Here is a 25,391-nt window from a genome sequence, read left to right on the forward strand (position 1 = left end):
TTCCCATTCCAGGCAGTCAACAAGCATCTACATGTATAGCACTAAATGGGGGAGCCTGGTGGACATGCCCCTAAGGAGCTTACACTGAACCTAATTTGGTGAATTAAACATACATACCACACAGCTAAAGGAAACAAAAATCATACCAGCAAGTGCATCAAACTATAAACAGCACAGACTGCACAGGTCCTTAGCTCGAGACAGAGCTTAAACACTAATTAGAGAACTGTTCAAATGTTGGGCTCCTTTGACAAAACCCTGGCCAGAGGAGTCCCCCAGGGGATGTGGGAAGCTCAATCAGGCACATTAGTCTGGCTGAATCCGACAGGCCACTAACCACATGAGGCCCAGAAGGCTTTTATGGCAACACAAGAGAGGGTCCCAAATGGGATCTATTCTTTTGCTATCGAAATGAGTAGGATGATTTGGGCACAGCAGCTGCCCAAAGTCTTCATCTTTATCATGATTGTAACCCACAGAAAAGAACATTTCATGGTATACTATCACATTTTATAGCTTTTCTCAAAAAAAAAAAAAAAAAAAAGAAGCTTAAATATTTCACTGGGTGCTTTATGCATCTCCAGACTAAAAGTTTCATGGTAAGGTAAGGAAGTATTCAGTTTATTCTTTACCTGAAAATACTTTCAGGCCTCTGGGGAACTCAGCACATAATCTAGGGTATGAGACAGCCCCGGCCTTTTAAAAGTCCAGTGTTCCAACAATGAAGCCTGCTGGTCATGGAAGGGCTGGATTGGAGTCCTTCCTTACTCCTATGACCATGACAGCTTTGGTCCTGGCTGGGAGGCCACACTGCTGTCCTTCATTACCCTGCCAAGCCTAGTAGAGCTACCATACAGTGGAGGCGCAAGCGATGGCACTCACCCTCATGGAGGTCTCGCCACCATGGGCCTGTTGCAGCCTGAAGACCTGGGCCACCATGTGCTCTGTGGAGGGGTGCAGCAGGATCCTTCGTGAGGCCAGGCCCACCATTACATATCGGCCCATTGGGGACAGGCTCACTGAAATGGCATTGGGACCTGAGGGCCAAGAGAACAGAGAGATGTTTCCCAGAATTCTTGCCATTCCAAGGATACAACTTTCATTCTTAGTTTTTTCTCTTTTCCTCAAATCTTCATATTCATTTGTTTATCCTGGGATCATCTCATAGGATTGTAGTGAAAAGCATAATGCAAAGGTATATATATAATGAGTACAGTGTTCAACATATAGAAAGCACTTAATAAATGCTAATCATTATCATATAACCCATTTTAAAAAATTGGTATCCTGCTATAAATATTTTGAAATCTACTTTTTTCACTTAATACATTATGAACCTTTTTCCATCATTAAATATAAGAGCATTTTAAAGACCAATTGTATACTAACACTGTACCATCATTTAAGAAACTCTTTAAAAAAAACTCTTAAAGCAACAATTTAACATTTTTCTATATGATAAATAACACAGCTCTGAGCATACTCATATGGTAATCTTTGTATAGTTTTTCGATTATTTTCTTAGGAGTGGGATTGCTGTATCAAAGAACACACACATTTCTGGGGTTTTTAAATACACAGTGGCAAACCGCCTTGCAGTATATGTGTGTGTCCAATTCCCCAAGCCATGACCAGTCACCATAACAGATGCATGCTGGTGAGATGCTACCGTGGCAGGGAAGACTCTTATTTCTGAGATTCTTTTGCAATGCTACTAGCCAGGACTTCGCAAAGCAATCTTTCTCTGGCCTGTGCCCCAGTGAAGGCAGGGAAAGTACGTGACTGTTACTCCCGCCCAAGCTGTGCTTCACCTAGGAATGCCCGTGCAAGGCACCAGCGTCCCTCTGTCATTAGGTTGGGCTTCCTGTCCCTTACCAAATCGCTTGGTGTAGAGCATTTCACCCAGGTTATGGGGGGCCAGAGAGTACACTGCCAGGATGCCTTCATCAGGAAAGCCCCTCTGGCTGCTAGGGATGAAAGCTGCCAAGAGCTGGCCGTCTGCGGAAATATCACAGCTGGCATCATTGTAGATCTTGCAGTTCTGAACCAGCACATTCACGGAGGCTGCATCAGACAAAGAAGGAAAAGAGAATAAGAAAGTTTGGAGTTAATGCTGTGAAAATTCTGGGGCCAAAATTTTAGGGCCTTTCTAATGGCCTGAACTTTCTCTAGAAATGCTAAAGGATGTCATGTCATTCAAACTAAAATGTCAAAATGAACAAGAAACACAAGAGGCAGGAAAGATATGTCTCTTCTATCACTTTAATAGGAAACTACGGGACAGTCAACACCACCACAACCACCTGCTGAGTCTTAGCTCACATTTAGGAAACATTATTTGAGAGATTAGATAAGGAAAAAGTTATTAAAAATTGTTCCTGGAGAGCCACTCAACAGCTGTTATTGTCCAAAGATCAAAACTAAGATAAACGAGAATGCAAACCCACTGACTCCAAGAAAAAGGTGATATAGGTAGAGCTTTCTTGGGGCGGGAATCTTACTCAACACCTGATATGTTACCTTGGAGAAGAAAGTCATTTCACAAATTTGTGTTTTACTTTCTCATTTAAAAGAAAGAGAACTAGAACATTTAGAGACTTTAGTCTTCTGGACAGCTCCTTGCTAACATTAATCCCTAACTCCACTGAGAGAGGATAAAGAGAAACAGTCCGGCACTGGCTGGATGACTGGGGCTCTGTTTATTTCTCACTATATTCTATGGTTACTCACATTGTCAACCAATATCCACGGGCAGCCCTGGTTTGTACTTAGCAGTTGCTGAGGATAAAGCACAGGGCAGGCCAGGAAGCATTGCTCAGCCTGCTGAGGTAGCAAGACGGGGTAGAGAAATGTCTGCCCGTGAAGAGAATCCGCTCCACATGGCAGGACCAATGAGATGTTAGCCCACACTGGCACTGGGCCTACATGCCTTGTTTCTGTTTTCATCAGAATCCCTCTCCGAGTCCTATTGTGTGATTCTTTGCCAGGAGAAAGTGGCTTACCCTTGGAACAGGAGAGCCTACATCATGGCCCCAGGTAGAACGCACAATACATTCAAACAGACCAAGCTCCTCTGGCCTTTGTCTCATTTAGATCTACTACATGTAAAAAAAACTTTTTATTCTTTCTCTCATTTGAAGGAGATATCCACCATCTGAGGCATCATGGTAAATTTAAGAAAGCCAGGTTCAGCTGCCCTCACCAGATTCCAGGTGATCTACTCCAGTAAGACACACACACACACACACACACACACACACAAAGACAAAGGCAAGTTTCCCAAAGAAATTACCTCAAGGAAAATAAAAGAAAAAAATTGCTTTTTCAGGGGCTTAGAAGCATACGAGATCAGGCACTCGGAGTGATTTATAAAACTCTTTATTTGTCTCCCATTTCCTTGTGCAGCAATGAAGCTACAGAGATGACAGTGCAGATCAAAAAAGGCATCAGAACACATTGATTAGGCTATTGTGCCAATTCTCGGGGGCTGTCACCTACAGCACTATTACACATAAGACTGAGGAGGGACCACAAGGATGGTTCTGTTTGCTAACTAATAAAATAATGACATCCAAATACTCACTGCTATCACCATTAGGCCTCTCTACTGCTCAGCTCCCAACCTGCCATCTGCTCTAGCCTGCAAGCTGGATTCATCTAGTTAGTACTGGGACCGTCTGCTACTTACTCAGGGTCTCAAGCCCTTTGCCAAAAAAATGACAACTTCCCTTTCTCCTTCTCTTGATCGACACATGATTCCACTTCTGGATAGAGATACTGGGGGAAGCTTCAGAAGTGAATCCATTTTGGTTTTCTAGCTTTGAGGTTGGCACAATGCTCAGAAAGATAAAAAGAAATTAACCATTTGGACTCTAACAACCAAAGGCAGGGAAAGAAAGTTAAAAAAAATCATAAATATTAAGTAGGACATTAAAATAAATAAAGGAGATGGGACTCTATGGATTTTAAGACAGCTTTGCACAGTTACCGTTTTATCCATGTTTAATGTCTCAAAAAATGCACCATATTTTATCAAAGTAGGCTTTTCTATCTTGCTGTTAACATAGATATAACTCATATATGTTAATGTGTATTTTGGCCAAACATACAGAAGCCCATAAGGACCCTCAAAACTCATTACCAACACAAAAAAAGCATTTAACTGTTTACTGGGACAAGGGCTGGGGAGCAGAGCACAAGGAAGGTTGTTCTTCTGGAAAGCTTGGCTCTGAACCCCTGAAAAACTGGGCATATAAGCAAAAAACATTTTGTCAGCCTCAAATCCAGGCCACGATGTTTGTGTTTGTATTATATGATGATGATTCCAAGTCAATGGCCGTCTCCCAAATTTTGCCACCTCCCCTAACTCCACCTCATTTCACAACTGCTCCCGGCTATGCAAAATATGCAAATAATAAATGAAAAGAGAATAATGAAAATTATAACAGCTTCTCCAGCAGCATATTCAGCTTCAGAAATTTTGCAGCTACTGATCTAGGGTTTCACTTCTACCCTAATGAAAGGGATGTGGTAGGCATAGAGTGATTTGGTATCTCCATTTCAGTGAGCACTGGGTGGTATGTTTATAATATTCTTTTTATTTCACAGCTCCAATTAGCAACTTACATTTGCTGCTTTCTGTCTATTAATTTCTCATGTGGAAATGGAAATGTTCAGTTATGATGGTGATGGCGAGTGTCACTGCTTCAATTCACTTGTGCAGCTTCCTCACATAAGGCTACAATTTTGATGAGTTAATTTACATGGAAGAGATTTCTTGGATCTCTATTACTTGTTTTTTTGGCCATAGGAAAGTAATGTACTAGTGACAAAGGACAAATCATTCTTTCTGGATTCGACAATAATATAAGCAGGTAGAGAGAAAAGGGGGGAAGTGAAATACAGTCTAAGACATTAGCAGCTTCCACACCACTAGAAATCTTTGTTGTGCTGCATTCCTTGTCTTACCACAGAAGTTCACAAACTTTAGTATGCATCAGAATCACCTGAAGGGCTTACTAAAGCATAGAATGCTGGGGCAAGGCCTGAGAATTTGCATTTCTAACAAATTCCCAGGTGCCTCTGATGCTTCTGGTCTGGGATCAGGCTTCAGAACTGCTGCCTTATTAAACAGTCCTTGATCCCTGAGCTGTAGCTCCAGCAACTGGCTTTCACTTAAATGCAAAACACATATTGGAAAGGATGATGGGGCAGTTAGCTGGACCACTTAGAATGGAAATAAGGACTAAGAAAGAAAAGGATTTTCAAATCAAAACTGCTTAAGAACTTCAGGGGGCAGCTCCAGGGGGAGAAAAAAACGATGCAGGAGCCAGCAGGAAACCATGTTCCAGACTCTGCAATATAATCTCCTCCCAATTAGAAATGATTTCCAAGTGAAAATGCCCTAGCAGGGAATGGGAGGGGCTAGAAAAATACTGATGCCTGGAGGAGCAGATGGCTCTGCCTTCCTATCAGCGCCATAAATTATAAACAAACACCTTGTACAAAGATTGATTTGTAGCCTGTTGCTGGCTGGCCAGATGAGGCCATGGGAGCGATTAGCAGTTGCAATGCTTTTGCAAATACATTAGATACTGATTTGGAAAACCCAAGGGGATTTAAATCAGCTGGAAAATTTCCTCTTGGCTATCTCTGGGCCCCTCAGATTTCAGAATAAGACCTGCACAGAGCTCCAGATGACACTGTAAGCATTCCCTGAAGGCACCAGTCACTGTATCCCCTCTGGTGCAGTCTGTGCCACATCACTCATCTGCTGGGTTTCTTAAGGCCAATGCCATTCACCCAATAAGAGTTTACTCTTAAAAATCACAGTGAATCTAATGTGTTAATTTTTTCATGAAAGTGGATCAAAATTATCTATGCATATGAAGGCTTATTCACAAACTTCTAAACTCTGTACAGACAGTGATTTATTAATCCTGCAACCCAAGTGAGAGAAACAGATGGCAAGAATCTTTAGCCTAACTCCAGAAAACAGTTAAATGCAATTCAGGTAAGTCAGAGGACCAACAACTTGACGGCTGCTGAGTCCACAAGTAAAACTCAGGACCAGTGGCTCCCAGGCACCAGCTGTTAACAGCAAAGCCAAACACTACCCTCCACTGGGAAGTAGGTGACTTTCAGAAATAAATCTTACAGCAAAACAGATTCCCAACATACTCTACTGATAACTGAATCTATCAAAAGTGAAGTTCAAAACTGTAACTTTTTTGACTTCCTTCAGACCAACAAGGAAACAAATTAAGAGCTAATAAGGCCGGGCGCGGTGGCTCACGCCTGTAATCCTAGCACTCTGGGAGGCCGAGGTGGGCGGATCGTTTGAGCTCAGGAGTTCGAGATCAGCCTGAGCAAGAGCGAGATCCCATCTCTACTAAAAATAGAAAGAAATTATATGGACAGCTAAAAATATATATAGAAAAAATTAGCCGGGCATGGTGGCGCATGCCTGTAGTCCCAGCTACTCGGGAGGCTGAGACAGGAGGATCGCTTGAGCTCAGGAGTTTGAGGTTGCTGTGAGCTAGGCTGACGCCACGGCACTCACTCTAGCCTGGGCAACAGAGTGAGACTCTGTCTCAAAAAAAAAAAAAAAAAAAAAAAAGAGCTAATAAGAGGAACCTTAGATAAAAGTGGAGGGTAATACCATGGAAAGGAACATTGGCTATTATCCAGTCATATGTGTTCTAAACTCCTAAGATTCAGGCTTTTCCTGAGGATAAAACTTTAAGAAAAGCAGCACACTTTTAAGAAGAATTCTCACAACACAAATGATTTAAATGAGGGAGAAAGGTGAGCCACAACTAAATGAGCCATTCTGGTTGCACATGATACTCTCTGATCTGCTCAGGTTCTACAAGAACCATGTTCAAAAGACGGAAGAAGGAACACAGAACTAATGACAAATATAAAGGAGAATGATAGGAAACTGTAGTCTGAATGAGTTGAGCTTCTAAAAAAAATGTTAAGGACAATCAAAAAGGCCTTATAAGCTATGCTCTAGCAACATAGCCAATGCCTACATTCTTCTGAATTTTTTTGTTTTTTTTCCTATAAGGAAAAATGATCTTCAACTAGGTAGAAATAACACACTTAAGAGGGACCAGAAGCCCATCACAGATGAGACAACAGGTTAAAAGAGCAACTAGGTTGCGAATACCACTCTCCAGAGATGGAAGCTTCCTATCTAAGAGTACTAAAAATGGCAGCAGCTGTGACTTCAGACTTATGGCCATACTCTCAAATCATGATGCCATTTCTAAGAAAAAAACATGATAAAAATAGCTAACACTTACTGATCATTTACTATAGGAAGCGCCAGGTACTGTTCAGAAGGCATGACATGTATTAATATTTAATTCTCACAGTCCTATAAGGTTCACACTATTATAATCCTTATTTTATAGATAAGGAAACTAAGGTATAGGGAGATTAAGTAAATTCGGTCACACTGCTAGAAGATGGCTAAACTGAGATTTGAACCTGGACAGTGTAGCTCGAGAGTTTGTGTACTTAAACAGCCTCAGTTGACAGAGAAAGTTATCAAAGAACTGCCTTTTCCCTATGTTCCTGGGGGAAAAAAAAAAGCATTAGGCCCAGACCTTTAAGGTATAAAAAGTGCAAGTAATTCTAACACTGTTCCAATACTGCTACAGACAATAGAAAAAGAAGAAAAATTTCCAAGGTATATGTATAACACAAGCATAACATTGATACCAAACCTGCAGAGATTTTATAAAAAAGAAAAGCACATATCCATCTCACTTATTAATATCAGTGAAAAAATTCTAAGTAAATTATTAGCAAGCTAAATTAAAGGATTTTAACATTAAAAAATACACCATGACCAGGTGGAGTTTATCCAAGAAATGTAAGGATGAGTTCAGTATTATACATTAATATAATTGATCATATTATTGGATCTAAGGAGAAGAAAATACGTATGATCATCTTCCCTGATGCTGAAAAGGCATGAATAAGTTCAATATACATTCTTCATAAAAACTCAATAAAACAGGAATGGATACCTTTTTTTTTTTTTTTTGAGACACAGTCTCACTCTGTTGCCCAGGCTAGAGTGCCATGGCATCAGCCTAGCTCACAGCAACCTCAAACTCCTGGGCTCAAGCAATCCTCCTGCCTCAGCCTCCTGAGTAGCTGGGACTACAGGCATGCGCCACCATGCCCAGCTAATTTTTCTATATATATTTTTAGCTGTCCATATGATTTCTTTCTATTTTTAGTAGAGACGGGGTCTTGCTCTTGCTCAGGCTGGGGATACTTCTTTAAAATGATAAACTAGGTCTAGTTCAACCCAAAAGCCAGCAATATGCTTAATGGGGGCGGGAAGGTTTTCCACTAAAGTCAGGAACAATATGAAGATGCTCACCATCAACACTATTATTTAACATTGTTCTGATGTTAACAGTCAATACATTCAGACAAGAGAAAGAAATCAGAGGTATGAAAACTGGAATAGGAGGTAAAATTATTATTTCCAGATAACATACCTAGAAAATCCATGAGATTTAACTAAGTAGCTACTATAAATGAGTAAACAAATTCCGTAAGATAGTAGGATTTTTAAAATAAACTTAACACCAATAAATTTTAAAAAATGTTTAGGATCTATATGAAGAAGAATTTAAAACATTCCTAAGAATACAAGAGAGACTTGGAGAAACTGAAAATCATACCATATTCTTAGACAAGAAGATATTATAAAAAAATTAAATCTCCTTAATTTATAAATTTGATACAATTGCAATAATTATACTAACAGGATTGGCGGGGTAATAAAAAGGTGGTTTTAATGTCCATATAGAAAAAAAATCCAAGAGTAGGCAGAAAAATTTAGATTAAAAAATAACAATATAAAGCCTCAAAAGTTAAGCCCACATGGAACTTTCACATGAATAATCAGACAGATCACTTGAACAGGATAGTCCAGAAATATATCTATTAATAAATACACACAAGAAATTAACAGTATGATGAAACTGACACCCCAAATCAATGGAGACAAGTGGATTATTAATTGGTTGGGACAAGTGAATAGCCGTATGGGAGAAAAATTGCTTATTTGGGATTAAGTTCAATTTCCTAGTGAAGCAAAGATTGAAACACAAAAAACGAAAGTATGAAAGTTCCAAATGATCTTTCTAATGATGACACAAAACCTAGGAACCATAAAAGGAAAGTTGTATAATTTTGACTACTTAAAATAAGTTCTATGACAAAAATAACCTTCAGCAAAGTCAAAAGACAAATGACAAGTAGGAAACTCCTTTTATAAATTAATTTTGTGATTTATAAAGAGCTCCTGCAGAATTGCTAAGGAAAAGATCAGTAACACAACAGAAAAATAGGTAAAGCACATGGACAGGTCAAGAAAAGGCAACACAGGCCAGGCGCGGTGGCTCATGCCTATAATCCTAGCACTCTGGGAGGCCAAGGCAGGTGGATCGCTCGAGGTCAGGAGTTTGAGACCAGCCTGAGCAAGAGTGAGACCTCGTCTCTACTAAAAATAGAAAGAAATTATCTGGCCAACTAAAAATATATATAGAAAAAATTAGCCGGGCATGGTGGTGCATGCCTGTAGTCCCAGCTAGTCGGGAGGCTGAGGTAGTAGGATCGCTTAAGCCCAGGAGTTTGAGGTTGCTGTGAGCTAGGCTGATGCCATGGCACTCACTGTAGCCCGGGCAACAGAGCGAGATTCTGTCTCAAAAAAAAAAAAAAAAGAGAGAGAGAGAAAAGAAAAGGCAACACAAATTGCTACATACATGAAGAGGCACACAGCCTCGTTTGTGACATGAGAAATACAAATTTAAAATATCCACATGCCAATTTTTACCTATCAGATTTGCAAACATCCAATAATTTTACAGCATAATCTATCAGTGATAGTTTAGGGCTGTGGTCCCCCAATCCCTGGGCCAAGGACCAGTCCGTGGCCTGTCAGAAACAGGGCCACACAGCAGGATGTGAGCTTCAGGTGAGGGAGTGAAGCTTCGTCTGTATTTACAGCCACTCCCCATCACTTGCATCACTGCTTAAGCTCCACCTCCTGTCAGATCAGGGACAGCATTAGAATCCCATAGGAGCACGAACCCTACTGTAAATTGCACATGTGGGAGATCTACGTTGTGCGCTCTTTATAAGAATCTAATACCCGATGATCTGAGGTGGAGCTGAGGCAGTAATGCTAGCGCCGGGGAGCGACTGCAAATACAGATTATCATTACCAGAGAGGTTTGACTGCACGATAAATGTAATATACTTGAATCATCCCCAAACCATCTCCCCCACCCTCACCCTGGTCGGTAGGAAACTTGTCTTCAGTGAAACTGGTCCCTGGTGCCAAAAAGGTTGGAGACCACTGGTGTAGGGAATCAGGCACTCTCATGAACTGTAGGTGGCAATATAAATATAAAATATAAATACATTCTATATTTTATATATTTATATTTTATAGAGTGTGATATGACAATAGCTACCAAAATTACATATGCACACATTCTTCCTCCCTGCAATTCCATTTCTAGGAATGTTCTAGAGGTATACATTTGTACACGTGCAAAACAACAAATTGCAGCAGTTTATAGAGTAAAAGAGTGAAAACAGCTTAAAAGTCTTTCATAGGAGACTGTTAAAAATTATGATATATTCATAAAATGCAATAGTAGGCAGTCAAAAAAAAGAACAAGTAAACTCTTACAGTGTAGAAAGTACAAAAGAGTATGAATTTGGGTTAAATAAAAGGTGAAAAGACATAAATTTGCATTTGCTTATATATACACACAGTATCCTTGAAAAAATACACAAGAAACTGCTAACAGTGGTTGCCTATGGGGAGGAGCAGTGGGTGACTGGGAACAGGATTGGGAGGATCCTTATTGTATTATTCTTTTGTATTTTAAAAATTTTTGAATGGCAAATGTATTATCTACTTCAGATGACAATAAAAGAAACAAAGTGACAAAACAAAATTACTTTAATATGGCCAACAAGATCTGGGACAGAAATCTAGAGATGAACAAGCAAACTTGAATTTCAAAAAGGGGAAAGGTTGGTTGCAGTTGATTCCCCGCAGAATTAAAGAACAGATTATTGGACATGCGGCTTATAAGCACTTAGAAAGAAACGGATGATTGCTACTGAGGTTTCACTGAAAACAGGAATGAAAAATTAACCTCATTTACTCGTCTGATAAAGATACCAAGACTGGTATATCAGGAAATGCCACAGACAGAGAATATCTTAATCATTTTAAGGCATGTGACAAACTCACCCTACAGACAAGATACAAAAAGGGTGGGCTTTTGATGTGAACAACCAAGCCTAGGATTCTAATTCATGAACCAAAATCAACACAGAGGAAGTCCACAGTAACATACCACAAGGCGTGGTGCAATGTCCTGACTGATACACCATTTTTGCTAACAAACTGAAGGAAGACAGAGAAAGTGGTAGACAACATAAAATTGAGCAAGACGGACTAAACCAAAGTTCAAATAGATATTGAGAGGCAGGAACTAGGAACTACAATTGACACTAAGATAAAATTTAATAGAAACAAATACAAAAACTTGCTTAGGTTTTTGAAAGATTTAAGCTGCACAACTAAGTACAGGATGGTTGAGTCCTGGTTTAATAACAATTATCAAGTAATTTTAAGTGAATGAAAACTCAATAGTGGCTTCTGAAAAAGCTGCTGTAATCATAGGCTGAACTAATACTGTCCAAAGCATCACTGTACTAGGTATTAAACAGCTCACATCTAGGGTTTTCTATTCTTTTCTGGCCCCCTCAAAATTAAAAGGGAAGATGGGCAGAACTGTCAAGAATTTGGAAACCAGATCAGTAAAAGGAATCTAAGGAAGTTTTGCCTGAAAACAAAGGGAAACAGCAGTTTATCTTCAAATAGTTGGAAGACTGTCATTAGACTTACTCTATGGTGATTCAGAGATAGAAGTAGGAACAATGGGAGAAAGTGACAAGGGAAATGGTGGCTTAGCACAAGAACATTTTAATAAAAATTTAGCAGTGATAGGTCATCTTGTCAAACAGTGTGGTCTATCATCATTAGTATTCAAGCAGAGGCTGACTACCACTCTTAGGAATGTGTAAGGGGGTGTCCTTCATTAGATAGAAAGTGAAATGTCAAAAATGTGATTCCAATAGAACAACTGGGTCATGGGACTACACATGTCTCTAGAAGCAAGGAAATTGAACTGTTAGATAGACATGTCTGTAAATCAGATATTAACCATACCATTCACTTCAGTCCATTCAGATCTAGATTAATAAATGAGTTTAATGAACATCACTGCAGTCTTTCCTAAAGGGTCACAAGATCTAGCTCTCAGTTCTACACATCCTTCTCTTTCTCCTCCTCTCAGTTCTACCTAAACTTTTACGTTTCAGCCAATGAACTATTAGTCCAAAAACTCTTCAGGGCAGAGACCTCAGTACCTAACATGGTTTGCTGGTCAGGGTGGGTGCTCAAGGCTTGTTTGCTGAATTGCTTAATTGAGAGTTGCAGAATAGATGTAGAAATGGCACGTGGTTCTCAACTGCTCAACGGGATGATGAAAAATCCAGTGCTACACAAATTTTTGAGTTCTGGCTCACCCTTCCACTAGTTCCCGCATTCTACGTTGGCTTACCATTACTGATTTCTGGGAGGTCAAACTTAGTGAAGTCCCACCACTGGAGCCGGTAGGTTGTATTGGCAATGTTACTGGCCACAGCAGACTGTCCATCACCGATCACTGCCCCTGGTGAGTGAGAAGACAAAAGGAGCACATCATATTATTTGTCTGCATGTTTCCATTGCAGAACAAGAAACAATACTGGGATTAGTAGGAGAGGGAGAAGAGGAAGAGCTACAACTAAGGCTGAAGAACACTGACGAGTCCCATCTGGCAAGTCTTTGTCTCAAAGAGAAACCAGACGTGTTTCTCAGGGAACAATGCCACATGGAAATATAATCCCATTCATCCGCCCCTCCCATTATTACATTTATTTAGTGCCAACAGTGTGGCAAATAATGTGCATACACTCTTCCGGTAGGCTCACAATCTAAAGAGACAGATGAGTTTTCCTAAAAATGTGGGAAAATAAAAGTGAAAAATGAGAGGACGCCATTAACACAGAAAAGCCAGTAGCATTTCAGTCCCTGGATGCCTTGGTAGTAAGCAGTGCTTTCTGAGATAAAGCTCCTTTGTATATGACCTCCTTCCTAATAAAACATCTCAAAAGCAGGCCTCCTCCGGAGAAGAGGTAGCTAGCATACAGCTGATTGGATAGAGAGAGAGACAGTAAAGAACAAATGAGGTAATATTTGTTAATCTTTTCTGGCCCCCTGGCATGTAACACAGCAGAAATTTATGAGCCTAGCTTCACATCATCAGAATATTTTTATTAAGGCAATCTTTTATAATCACCCCCCCACCCCTGCCAAGAACTTCCTTGAATCCAGATTCACTTGTAACATCTCATGGTTTAACTTTCTCTGAGATATACACTTCTGTATGACATTTTTTTCCTTGGTAACCAATTAAATAAAAAATGGATTTTTTTAACAGGGTGACACTTTAATTTGCAGTTGTATTTCATTTACATGAACATGTCATTTCCTCCTCCTCCTTCTGAGGTGCATTTCATACACAACCACCCTTTTGATCAGACAGTCAAACCCTCTTGGGAGAATAGAACATTCTTGTATGCTAGATAACCTAAATGGTATTCTCTGCTGCAAGTCAACTCTTACTTTGAGAAACTGAACTTGTTAGAGCTTACCAGCCTTGGAACAATGGACAATTTTATATCCATTTATAATGATTCTTTAGTATCGCCTAGTCTTCCTCCTCTGCACATCACTGCAAAAGTGTCTTGTGAACTTTATTTTTTTGTTTTCTTATAAAGAGTTGCTTTTATTGCTCTGCTAGTCCTGGTGTTTCCCTATTCTTTCCTCAAATGATCAAGACTGTTCAGAGAGAAAAATGTCCTCTATACAAGCCATGAAATATGGGGAAAGTACTCTTTTCACTCTTTTCCGGTTGCTATCGTCCACTGCATTAGAAGACTTTTTTCAACATTAGTTTATTGATAGTCCTTGTCTTTGTCCGAGTTTCAATTTGTAAGGAAAAGCACAAGTAACAGTCATTTCCAAGATGATGATACTTCTAGACTATGCATTATCCATGGGGGTAAAAATTGGTTCATGGGGGCAAAAAAAATCTTAGATAGTACAATCATTTGTTTCTGTCCAATGTGCCAGAGTATATAAATAGATACATATTATATATGTGATATTAAAATTTCATGGGAGAAGAGATGATTAGAGAAAAAATGTCTAAAAAGTTTCCTTAGGAGATAATAATGAAATAAAGGTTAAAAAACTTGGTTCTAGATAGATAAACCAATACCACTAAAACACACATTCTTTAAAATCTTGCAGATTCAAAGGCATAGCGTCCCAAGCAGTCATGATCTCTCCGAAAGCCTGAAAAGACAGCATTTTGGGGTGCTGTTAATGAGTCTGCTGACCTCAAACCCCTATTGAGGGCCTTGTGGCATATCATTCAGATGAGGTAAATATATACCCTGGCTTTAACTTTCACAGAAAATTCTCTTTTAATAATTACATCTGATTTGGAAACTCTTGCTGAACCTCTAGGTCATGAGGAAGGTAAGATACCGCCACGACTTTATTAAAAGGAACTTGATTGATTTTTCTAGGCCTCTTTGATAATGAAAATCATTTTTTAGTTACAATGTCTACCACTTCCCTAGAAAGAATTATTCTGTTTCATTCTGACCCGGGCTCAATTCCATTGAGCTTCTGAATTGTTTCCTAAGGTTGCTTATCTAGATGCTTGACATCTTCCTCTGACCACTAGTCTCTCTCAAATTACTTTAGTTCCTTATCATTTCCTCCAGCTTTTAAGAGAAAAGCACATAACGCCAAACAGAAGAAGGTAAGAGGTTTTTCTCAGTGAACAAAATGCAACTTGCTGAGAGAGGGTAGAAAATAAATTGAGGAAACAAATCTCATATTGTGGGAGCTTATTCTGGGGAGGGGATAAGAACTACAAAGAGGAAAACAGTTAAGGAACAATACCAGATGCTTTTTGAGTTCTGTGGATCTAGAAATGGGGACGCAAATGATTAAGACTCCCAACTCCAGCATTCTGTACAGTCCATGCCTCAAGAAACGTGTTCTAGAGAACAGCTGGGCAATAAAACAATAGGGTTGTACTGTGTGGAAGAGATTGGGGAAGTGTTCTCTGCCAATGGTGCCAGAGTGCTGAGGAGAAACAAAGCCTGGCACCAGGGAGAGTTGATTTTCAGTGCCGTGTAAACACACAGATTACGGAGTGAAAGATGCCAGCAACAGGTTAGAGTACTGTCACTAGGTTCTCTGCCATAAGAACTGCAGGCCAACTGAGCCTATCTCTCAGGAACATCGGGAAGAAAAGGTACCACCCTATTAAAAAAAAAAAAAAAAAAAAACCAAAAAACCCAATCACTTAATAGACCTCTGGCCACTAAGCTGGAAGTATAGGAAATGTGCCAGAGCAAGTTAATGGACTGAGCTACGAAGTTTTTCCATAGGAGGCACTTAGACTCAGAGACCAAATCCTGAGAGACGGCTGAGGAATTTCTGCATCTCAAGGTTCTCCCATGTAATAACAGAATGGAACAAGCTAGGCTCAGGGTTTCTCAAGCTCTACACCATTGATATTTTGGACCAGACAATTCTTTGTTTGGGAGGTGAGGAGGAGTCTTGTGCATTGTAGGACATTTAGCTGCATCCCTGGCCTCTACCCTTCAGATGCCAGTAGCACCCCCTTTCACCTAGTTGTGACAACCAGAAATATCTGCAGACATTGACAAATGTCCCCTGGGGTTAAAAATCATCCCTGGCCAGGCGTGGTGGCTCACACCTGTAATCCTAGCACTCTAGGAGGCTGAGGCAGGTGGATTGCTTGAGGTCAGGAGTTCGAGAACAGCTGACCAAGAGCGAGACCCCATCTCTACTAAAAATAGAAAGAAATTAGCCGGACAACTAAAAATACATAGAAAAAATTATCCGGGCATGCTGGTGCATGCCTGTAGTCCCAGCTACTCGGGAGGCTGAGGCAGAAGGATTGCTTAAGCCCAGGAGTTTGAGGTTGCTGTGAGCTAGGCTGATGCCACGGCATTCTAGCCTGGGCAACAGAGCGAGACTCTGTCTCAAAAAAAAAAAAAAAAAAAAATCATCCCTGGTTGAGAAACTCTAAGCCAGATAAACACAGCCTACAATTTAACTTCAAGACAGGTGCTCTTAGAAAGTACCAATACCAGAATGCTTGCGGCTAAAGGCATCCAAAACTGTCAGTGATACTGATCATGGAAAGAAATTAATCAAAGGCACAGCATTATACAACAAATGTTCCTTAGCAAACTTCAGTTTTCCCTTTCTGCCATGGATTAGAGTCTGGCTTGAACTGGGATCTTACAGCTTTTTGTTTGTTTGTTTTTGCATGGTTTTAGAGAATATAGGCTTCAGAGTCAAATGAACCAGATTTTGACACTTCCTGCCAATACCTAATGTGGTATGACTTTGTGTAAATTAATCTGTCTGAATCTCAGGTTCCTTAGCTGTAAAAAAGACCTAATAGTACCTATAAATTAGAGGTTGTTAGAAGAACTTACTGAGACATTAAATATAAAGTGATGGCAAATAGCTAAGTGTCTAATAAATGTCCATTAAAATTATTTTAATCATCTACTCCAATCTCCGTGTGTATTTCCTCTAAAAGTACAGCTCTGTAATCAACAGCTCATAGACAGAAGTTCTTTTGTGAGAGACTGGCCAAAATAGTGTGCCAAGGCCAAGAAAGAGAAGCATTTAATTTCAGGATTAAGGTAAAAACTAGCCAAGCCCTAGACTCTTTGGCAACTTTCTCCTCAAAAATCAGCCCAGACCAAGATAGACCACATTCTGGGCCACAAAAACACAACGTAACATATTTATTTAAAAGAATAGCAATCAGGCTGAGTGCAGTGGCTCATACCTGTAGTCCTAGCTACTGAGGAAGCAGGATCATTTGAGCCCAGGAGTTTAAGACTGCAGTGAACTATGATCACACCACTGCATTCCAGCCTGGGTGATAAAGCGAAACTCTCTTTCTTAAAAAGAAAAAAAAGAAAAAACTCATATAAAGTATGCTTTCATACTATAAGGAAATTAAACTAGAAATCAGTAATAAAAAGATAACTGGAGAATCCTTAAAAACTCATTAAACAGTACACTTCTAAATAACACATGGATCAAAGAAAACATCAAGAGAAATTTTTAAAATATTTTTGAATTAAATGAAAATGAAAACAGACCCATCATAATTTGTGGGATGTACTGAAAGCAATGCTTACAGGGAAATTTATAGCACTGAATGCATATGTAAGAAACAAAGAAAGATCTAAAATTAATAACATAAGGTTCTATAATAGGATACAAGAAAAAGAAGAGCAAATTAAATCCAAAGTAAGCAGAAGAAAAGAAGAAAATAAGAGCAGAAACCATTGAGATTGAAAACAGAACATCAATAGAGAAAAAACAATGAAACAAAAAACTGGTTCTTTAAAAAGACTAATATACCTCTAAGCATGCCAACTAAGAAAAAAAGACAGAAGACATAAATTACTAATATCAGAAAAGAAAGAGGGGCCATCACTACTGATCCCATGGATACTAAAAGGATAATAAAGGAATATTATGAACAACGCTATGCCCACAAATTTGAAAACCTAGCTGAAATGGACCAACTCCTTGAAAGACACAATCTACCACAATTCACACAAGAGAAAAACATAATCTGAATAGGCCTATATCTATTAAATTGAATCAATCATTAATAATCTCCCAAAACAGGACATACCAGCCCCAGATGGTTTCATTGGTGAATTCTGTCAAACAGTTGAGGAAGAAATTGTATCAGTTCTCTACAATCTCTTCCAGAAAACAGTAATATCTATAGTTAACATCATCCCTAATGATGAGAAACTAGATATTTTTTCCCTAAGATCAGGAACAAGGCAGGAAGCCCCTTCTCACCTCTACTACCCAACATCGTAAGGAAAGCCCTAGCTAATGTAATAAAACAACAAAAGTAAATAAAAGGTATAGATATTGGAAGGAAGAAATAAAACTGTTTGTTGGCAGATGTCATGATTGTCTAATTCCAAAGAATCAACAATTGAAAAACCCTCCTGGAACTATTAAATGATTATAGCAAGGTTGCAGGATACAAGGTTAATATATAAAAGTCAACTGCTGCCAGTCACAGTGGCTCAAGCCTGTAATCCCAGCACTTTGGGAGGCCAAGGCAAGAGGATCGCTTGAGGCCGGGAGTTCGAGATCAGCCTGGGCAATATAGTGAGACTCGTCTCTCCAAAAAATTTCTTAAAATATCCGGGTATGGTGGTGGGTGCCTATAGGCCTAGCTACTCAGGAGGCTGAGGCAGGAGGATCACTGTAGCTCATAAGTTTGAGGCTGCTCTGATTACACCACTATACTTTAGCCTGGGTGACAGAGCAAGACCCTGCCTATAAAAAAAAAAAAAATACATACATACATATATATATATATATATATATATATTTTAAAGCCAATTGCTTTCCTATATACCAGCAATAAACAAATGAATGACTAGAACTTTAAGTTAAAAATACAATACAAAACATACTTAGGTATAAATCTAACAAAATATGTACAAGATCTATATGAGGAAAGCTATAAAACTCTGATAAAAGAAACCACAAAAGATCTAACTAAATAGGAGACAGATTCTATGTTCATGAATAGGAAGGCTCAATAGTGTTAAGATTTCAATTCTTGCCAGCTGAGTCTATAGATTCAATGCAATCCCAGTCAAAATCCCAACAAATTACTTTGTACATATCAATAATCTGATTCTAAAGTTTATATGGAAAGGGAAAAGACCCAAAACAGCCAATACAATATGGAATGAAAACACAAAGTTAGAGGACTGACTTAATATAAAGCTATAATAATAAAGATAATGTGGCACTGTCAAAAGAATAGACAAATAGACATATAGATCAATGAAACAATAGAGCCCAGAAATAAACCCAACTAAATATAGTCAAGTGACCTTTGACAAAGATTCAAAGGAAATTCAGTGGAGAAAGGACAGCCTTTTCAACAAATGGTGCCATGAAACAACTAGACATCCACATGAAAAAAAAAAAAAAGAAGCTAGATATAAACTTTACACTTTTCACAAAAACCAACTAAAAATGGATCATAGACTTTTATGTAAAACACAAAACTAGGCTGGGGCATGGTGGCTCGGGCCTGTAATGCTAGCTCTTTTGGAGGCTGAGGCAGGAAGATCACTTGAGCCCAGGTTTGAGGTTGCTATGAGATATGATGATGTCACTGTACTCTAGTCTGGGCAACAGAGCAAGACCCTGTTTCAACAAAACAAAACACCATAAAACTATTAAAATCCTAGAAGATCTAAGAGAAAAATCTAGGAGATCTTGAGTTTACTGATGACTTTTTAGGTATAACATCAAAATCAAAATAAAAAAATCAAAAAGTTGGACCTCATTAAAATTAAAATCTTCTGTTCTGTGAAACCCACTGTTCTGGGAATGAAAAGACAAGCCATAGACTGGGAGAAAATCTTTGCAAAACACTTATCTGATAAAAGGACTGGTATCCAAAATATACAAAGAACTCGTTGAAACTCAACAATAAGAAAATGACCAGCCTGAGCAAGAGTGAGACCCCGTCTCTACTAAAAGGAAAAGAAAAAAAAAAATAGAAAGAAAGTATATGGACAGCTAAAAATACATACAGAAGAAATTAGCCGGGCATGGTGGCGAATGCCTATAGTCCCAGCTACTTGGGAGGCTGAGGCAGAAGGATCACTTGAGCCCAGGAGTTTGAGGTTGCTGTGAGCTAGGCTAATGCCATGGTACTCACTCTAGCCCGGGCAACAGAGTGAGACTCTGTCTCAAAAAAAAAAAATTATTAAAAAAAAAAACAAAAAACCCAGAAAATGAATGGGCAATGGGTCTGGACACCTCACCTAAGAAGATATAAAGATGGCAAATATGCATATAAAAAGACGCTCAACATCATATGTCATTAAAGAATTGCACATTAAAACAACAATAAGAAACTACTATCCACATATCAGAATGGCTGAAATCCAGAACACTGGTAACACCAAATGTTAGTGAAGATGTGGAGCAACAGGAACTTTCTTTCACTCATTGCTGGTGGGAATACAAAATGACACAATAATACGGTCAACAGTTTGGCAGTTTCTTGCAAAACTGAACATACTCTCACCATATGATCATATTCCTTGGTATTTACCCAAATGAGTTAAAAACTTACATCCATAAGAAAACATACACATGGATTTTTTTTTTTTTGAGACAGAGTCTCGCTCTGTTGCCCTGGGTAGAATGCAGTGGCATCATCGTAGCTCACTACAACCTCAAACTCCTGGGCTCAAGTGATCCTCCTGCCTCAGCCTCCCGAGTAGCAGGGACTATAGGCACGAGCCACGATGCATAGCTAATTTTTTCTATTTTTGGTAGAGATGGGTTCTTGCTCTTGCTCAGGCTGGTCTCAAACTCCTGAGCTCAAGCAATGGCCCCGCTTCAGTCTCCCAGAGTGCTACGATTACAGGCATGAACCACCGTGCCCAGACTCACATGGGATGTTCATAGCAGCTTTATTCATAATTGTCAAAATGTGGAAGCAACCAAAATGTCCTTCAATAGGAGAATGGATAAACTGTGGCACCTCCATACAATGGAATATTAATCGGTGCTAAAAGAAATGAGGTATCAAGCCATGAAAAAACATGTAGGAATCTTAAATGCATATTACTAAGTGAAAAAAGTCAAAAGGCTACATACTGTCTGATTCCAAATGCATGACATTCTGGAAAAGGCAAAACTATGAAGACATAAAAAAGACTAGTGGTTGGTATGGGTTTGAGGGGAGGAAGGGATGAATAGGTGGAGCACAGGGAAATTTTGGGGGCAGTAAAGTTATCTATTATTATACTATAGTGTTAGATACATGTCATTATACATTTCCCCAGACCTATGGAACTTACAACACCAAGAGTGAACCCTAATGTAAATTACGGACTTTGGGTAATTATGATGTATCCATGTTGGCTCATCAGTTGCAGCAAGTGTACCCACTAGTGCAGGATGCTGATAGTAGGGGAGACTGAGTATGGAGGGAAGGAGGATATGGGAATTCTCTGTACTTTCAACTCAATTTTTCTATAAATCTAAAAGTCTTCTTTTTGAAAGTCTGTTTTTAAAAAGAGAAAGAAAAAGACCAAGACTTTTCATTCAAGTTCTAGGAGACAGTGGAAACAGCGGCTGTCCATAAGGACAGTGACAGTTATGGGAGTTCAGTGCTATCACACAACCTCAGAATTCCTTCCCTGGAGCCTCAGAGCAAAACAGTAAATAAAGATTATTCTGATGAAAGACAAAACAAGGGGGAAGAGAAGCTCAAATCCAGTGATCCTGGCCAACAATCAGGGAACAATGGCAAAAACCAAGTCATCATTCTCCCAGTCAGGTATTCAACTTGTAGGCCGGAAGCTCCAAGAATGTGTCTAGGGATAAAATCCTATTAGGCCCTGCAGTGACATGAAAGGCGAGCTCTACCAAGCCTGATAACCTGAGTGCATCCCTCTTGCTCTGCTTTCCCCAGACTCTTCTCTTTAGTTGTCTGGAAAGAATTAGGAAGCTTTTTCCAAACCAGCTCCTTAGCCTCTCTCCAAGATCTATTCGAAAAGCAGGGAAATGAAGAGTATGATTCAACAGTTTAGTGAAGATACTGAACAATGGGAATCATTAGCGAATCTATCAGAAAAGCTAATTTGGGGAGGGTAAAAAGGGCAAGTTGCAAAGAAGGAAACGAATAAATTACATTTCAGTCCTACAAAATCTGTTTCATTTGAGATTGCATAATTCAGAACGGTCATCTCTGACTATGCTGCTGATGGGAAGATGGAAGAAGAAAGGGGCTGCGGATGCAGACACTCATCAGCCTGGAAACACAATTACTATCTTTCTGTTTGGTTGTTACATAGAGCTAAGGACCAGCTTGCTCACTGGTCAGTAGAGCAAGAGACTAGAAGGCCAAGGGCAGGTCCAACTGAACAACATATCGACCTTTCAAAATTCTTATAAAGTCAGTTTTAAAAGATCCCATTATTATATGATTCCATTTACATGGAATGTCTAGAATAGGCAAAGCTATGGACACAAAATGTAGATTAGTGGTTGCCTAGGGCTGGAGGGAGGTAAAGGAAAGAAAGGGGAAGAGGGAAGTGACTGTTAATGTGTACAGGAGTTTTTTAGGAGGTGATAAAAATGTTCTGAAATACACAGATAGTAGTGATGGTTACACAACTCTGCATTTACCAAAAGTCATAGCATATGCAGTATACTATGTATATGTATAGTATGTGAATTATATCTCAATAAGGCGGTTATTAAAAAAACACGACTGAGCCAGGCACAGTGGCTCACACCATGAGACAGCCTGGGCAACACAGCAAGACCCTGTCTCAAAAACAACCCTGCCACTATCAATACAAATTTTGATTAATTTGGGAAGTAAAAAATGGTAATCCCATTTTTTTAAGAGATGGGGCTCTTGCTCTGCTGCCCAAGCTAGAGTGCAGTGGCAAGATCATAGTTTACTGCAGTCTCTAACTCCTGGGCTCAGGTGATCCTCCCACTTCAGCCTTCTAAGTAGCAGGAACTACAGGTGTGAGCCACCATGCCTGGCTTTGGTTATTTTAACTTCTTTCTTATGGATTGTCTGAGCTCTATGTAAATAAATAAACTGGCTTCTGTATATGAAAAATAATAATTCTTAGAGCAATATAACACAGAATTATTTGAACACAGAAACCATCCTTTCTAAGTATTAATGTATACTGAATGGCATCCTAGGAAGGGTACTTATTCTTCTTTCTAGAAAGTTTCATTCAAATGCAGTCGTGAAATCTGTCCTAAGAAGGGAGAATAACTAAGCACTCAGTCACACTCACTTTGTCACCATTTAATAATCTCATCTAAGATCACAGTCAATTTATTCTATTGCCTGGGGACCTGGAAAGAGTCCCTGATGACAAATAACAAGACTTCCTCCCAGGGTAGAAGTGTCCCGAGTTTCTCTTAGTTCCCATTTACGATTTTGACATTGAGGAAAATGGCCAAATATATGTGTGTGTCTGTTTAAAATTATAGCTTTATTGAGATATAATTCACATACCATACAATTCACCTATTTATATAAGTATATGATTCAAGGGTTGTTAGCATATTCACACAGTTGTGTAACCACCACTAAATCAATTTTACAACAACCATCACTACTATCTAATTGTAGGACATTTCCATCATCTCCCAAAATACTGTACCCATTAGCAGTCACTCCACTCTACTCTGTCCCACTCCCTCCCTGGCCCTAGGCAATCACTAATCTACTTTCTCTCACTATAATTTTGCTTTTCCCTGACATTTCATTTACTGGAACCATACAGTAGGTGGCCTTTTGTGTCCGGTTTCTTTTACTTAATATAATGTTCTCAAGTTCATCCATGCTAGATAACATGTATCAGTATTCCGTTCCTTTTTATGGCTGAATAATATTCTATTGCATGTTTATAACTGAACCACAGGTTCATATGAGAATAAGATAATAGTTTTTATTTTATAGAAAATACACTGTGTGGAAAACTGGCTATCATAAAAGCGCTTGAGAGAAACAATTATTTCCTTTGGAAGGAAAAAGGTTTCAAAGACCAATTCTGAGTGTATTACCTATAGCTGAAACTGAGTCTTCTCTTTTTCCTGAGGCTAAAAGAAGAGCATTAGGGGACATCATTTTCTGTAAAAACACAAGAATAAAACTTCAAACTGCCACCATGTGGGTGTCTATAACTCTGGCACAGGAAATGTTCTGAGTAAGGCATTTGGTCTGTTTATTGGACTTAGACTGCTTAGTAATTCCTTTACCGGTCACTTCATCTGACATTAAGATCACTCATTATATAAGTTTGAAATATACTTAACATGAACTAAAGAGTAAATATTTTATAACTACAGACTTCAATGTCTGTATGTGCTATGTGCAGAAATTAGGCCCCTAAATCAACACAATTTTATTGTTCCACAAATGAGAAATTAAGCTGATGTTCATTAGGGCCACAGCAGTGGATAGAGCCTTCCTATCCAGAGTAAATAGTAGGTGGTACAAAGAATCTGATATTAGCTTTTCTTTTTTATAAAATTGTGGTAAAAGCACATAACAAAGTTTATCCCCTTAACTATATTTAAGTGTACACTTTTGTAGAGTTAAGTATATTCACATTGTTGTGAAGCAGATCTACAGAAATTTTCCTCTTGCAAATCTCAAACTCTATACTTATTAAACAATTTTCCCTTTCCCTCTTCCCCAACCCCTGGTAACCACCATTCTACCTTCTGTTTCTATGAATTTGACTACTTTGTATAACCTCATATAAGCAGAATTACATAGTATTGATAAATTTTTTTTTTTTTTTTTTTTTAAGAGACATGGTCTCCTTCTGTTTCCCAGGCTACAGTGTAGTGGCCTGATCATAGCTCACTGTAACCTCGAACTCCTGGGCTCAAGGGATTCTCCTGCCTCAGCCTCCCAAGTAGCTGGGACTACAAGGATGTGCCACCATGCCCAGCTATTTTGTTTTGTTTTGTTTTGTTTTTTTTAAAGAGATGGGGTCTCACTATTGTTGCCTAGGTTGATCTTGAACTCCTGTCCTCAAATGATCCTCCCACCTTGGCCTTCCGAAGTGCTGGGATTAAAGGCATGAGCCACTGTGCCCAGCATGATATTAGCTTTTTACAAATGCTTTCAAAGAGGAGATGTTAAGTAGACATATGCATACAAGGTAATGCCACAGACATGGCATGAAATCAGAATCATATTCAAATCTGCAGGAAAGTAGTTAGGTCTGATGGGAGAGTGTAACCTCTAGGCCTGACATGACTATTTTCCCTTAAAAACCCAGTCAAAGAGATCAAACAGGGAACAGCGCTCACACCATTAGACAGTGAGCCTCAGAAAGCCCACAGGTAGTGGGGCTTCATTAGACTACTTTGCTTCCTAATTCAGCGATCCCTAACGATTCAATCACATTGCCTGGAATGCACCAGTGCCATCCGGAGTTCTGCAATGAGTTATCACCCCAAACAAAGGGAATAAGCTGCTCTTTGCTAGGTTCACACTCTGTTCTCCCATCATATTACAATCCAG

General features: G+C 39.2%; 1 protein-coding gene across 7 annotated transcripts in view; it reads right to left on the bottom strand.

Annotated features, from left to right (window-relative positions):
- The window catches only part of AMBRA1 (autophagy and beclin 1 regulator 1), a 144,735-nt gene that overhangs the window by 29,057 nt on the left and 90,287 nt on the right, over positions 1–25,391 (bottom strand). For all 7 annotated transcript variants that reach the window (XM_069471295.1, XM_069471293.1, XM_069471294.1 and 4 more), the window contains 3 exons: positions 12,684–12,794; positions 1,876–2,064; positions 883–1,037 (listed from right to left, as the gene is read on the bottom strand). In XM_069471295.1, the coding sequence (XP_069327396.1) occupies positions 883–1,037; positions 1,876–2,064; positions 12,684–12,794 (455 nt within the window). The remainder of the gene's footprint in view (positions 1–882; positions 1,038–1,875; positions 2,065–12,683; positions 12,795–25,391) is intronic.

The sequence above is a fragment of the Eulemur rufifrons genome, chromosome 6 (assembly GCF_041146395.1).
Source record: "Eulemur rufifrons isolate Redbay chromosome 6, OSU_ERuf_1, whole genome shotgun sequence".
Taxonomy (NCBI): domain Eukaryota; kingdom Metazoa; phylum Chordata; class Mammalia; order Primates; family Lemuridae; genus Eulemur; species Eulemur rufifrons.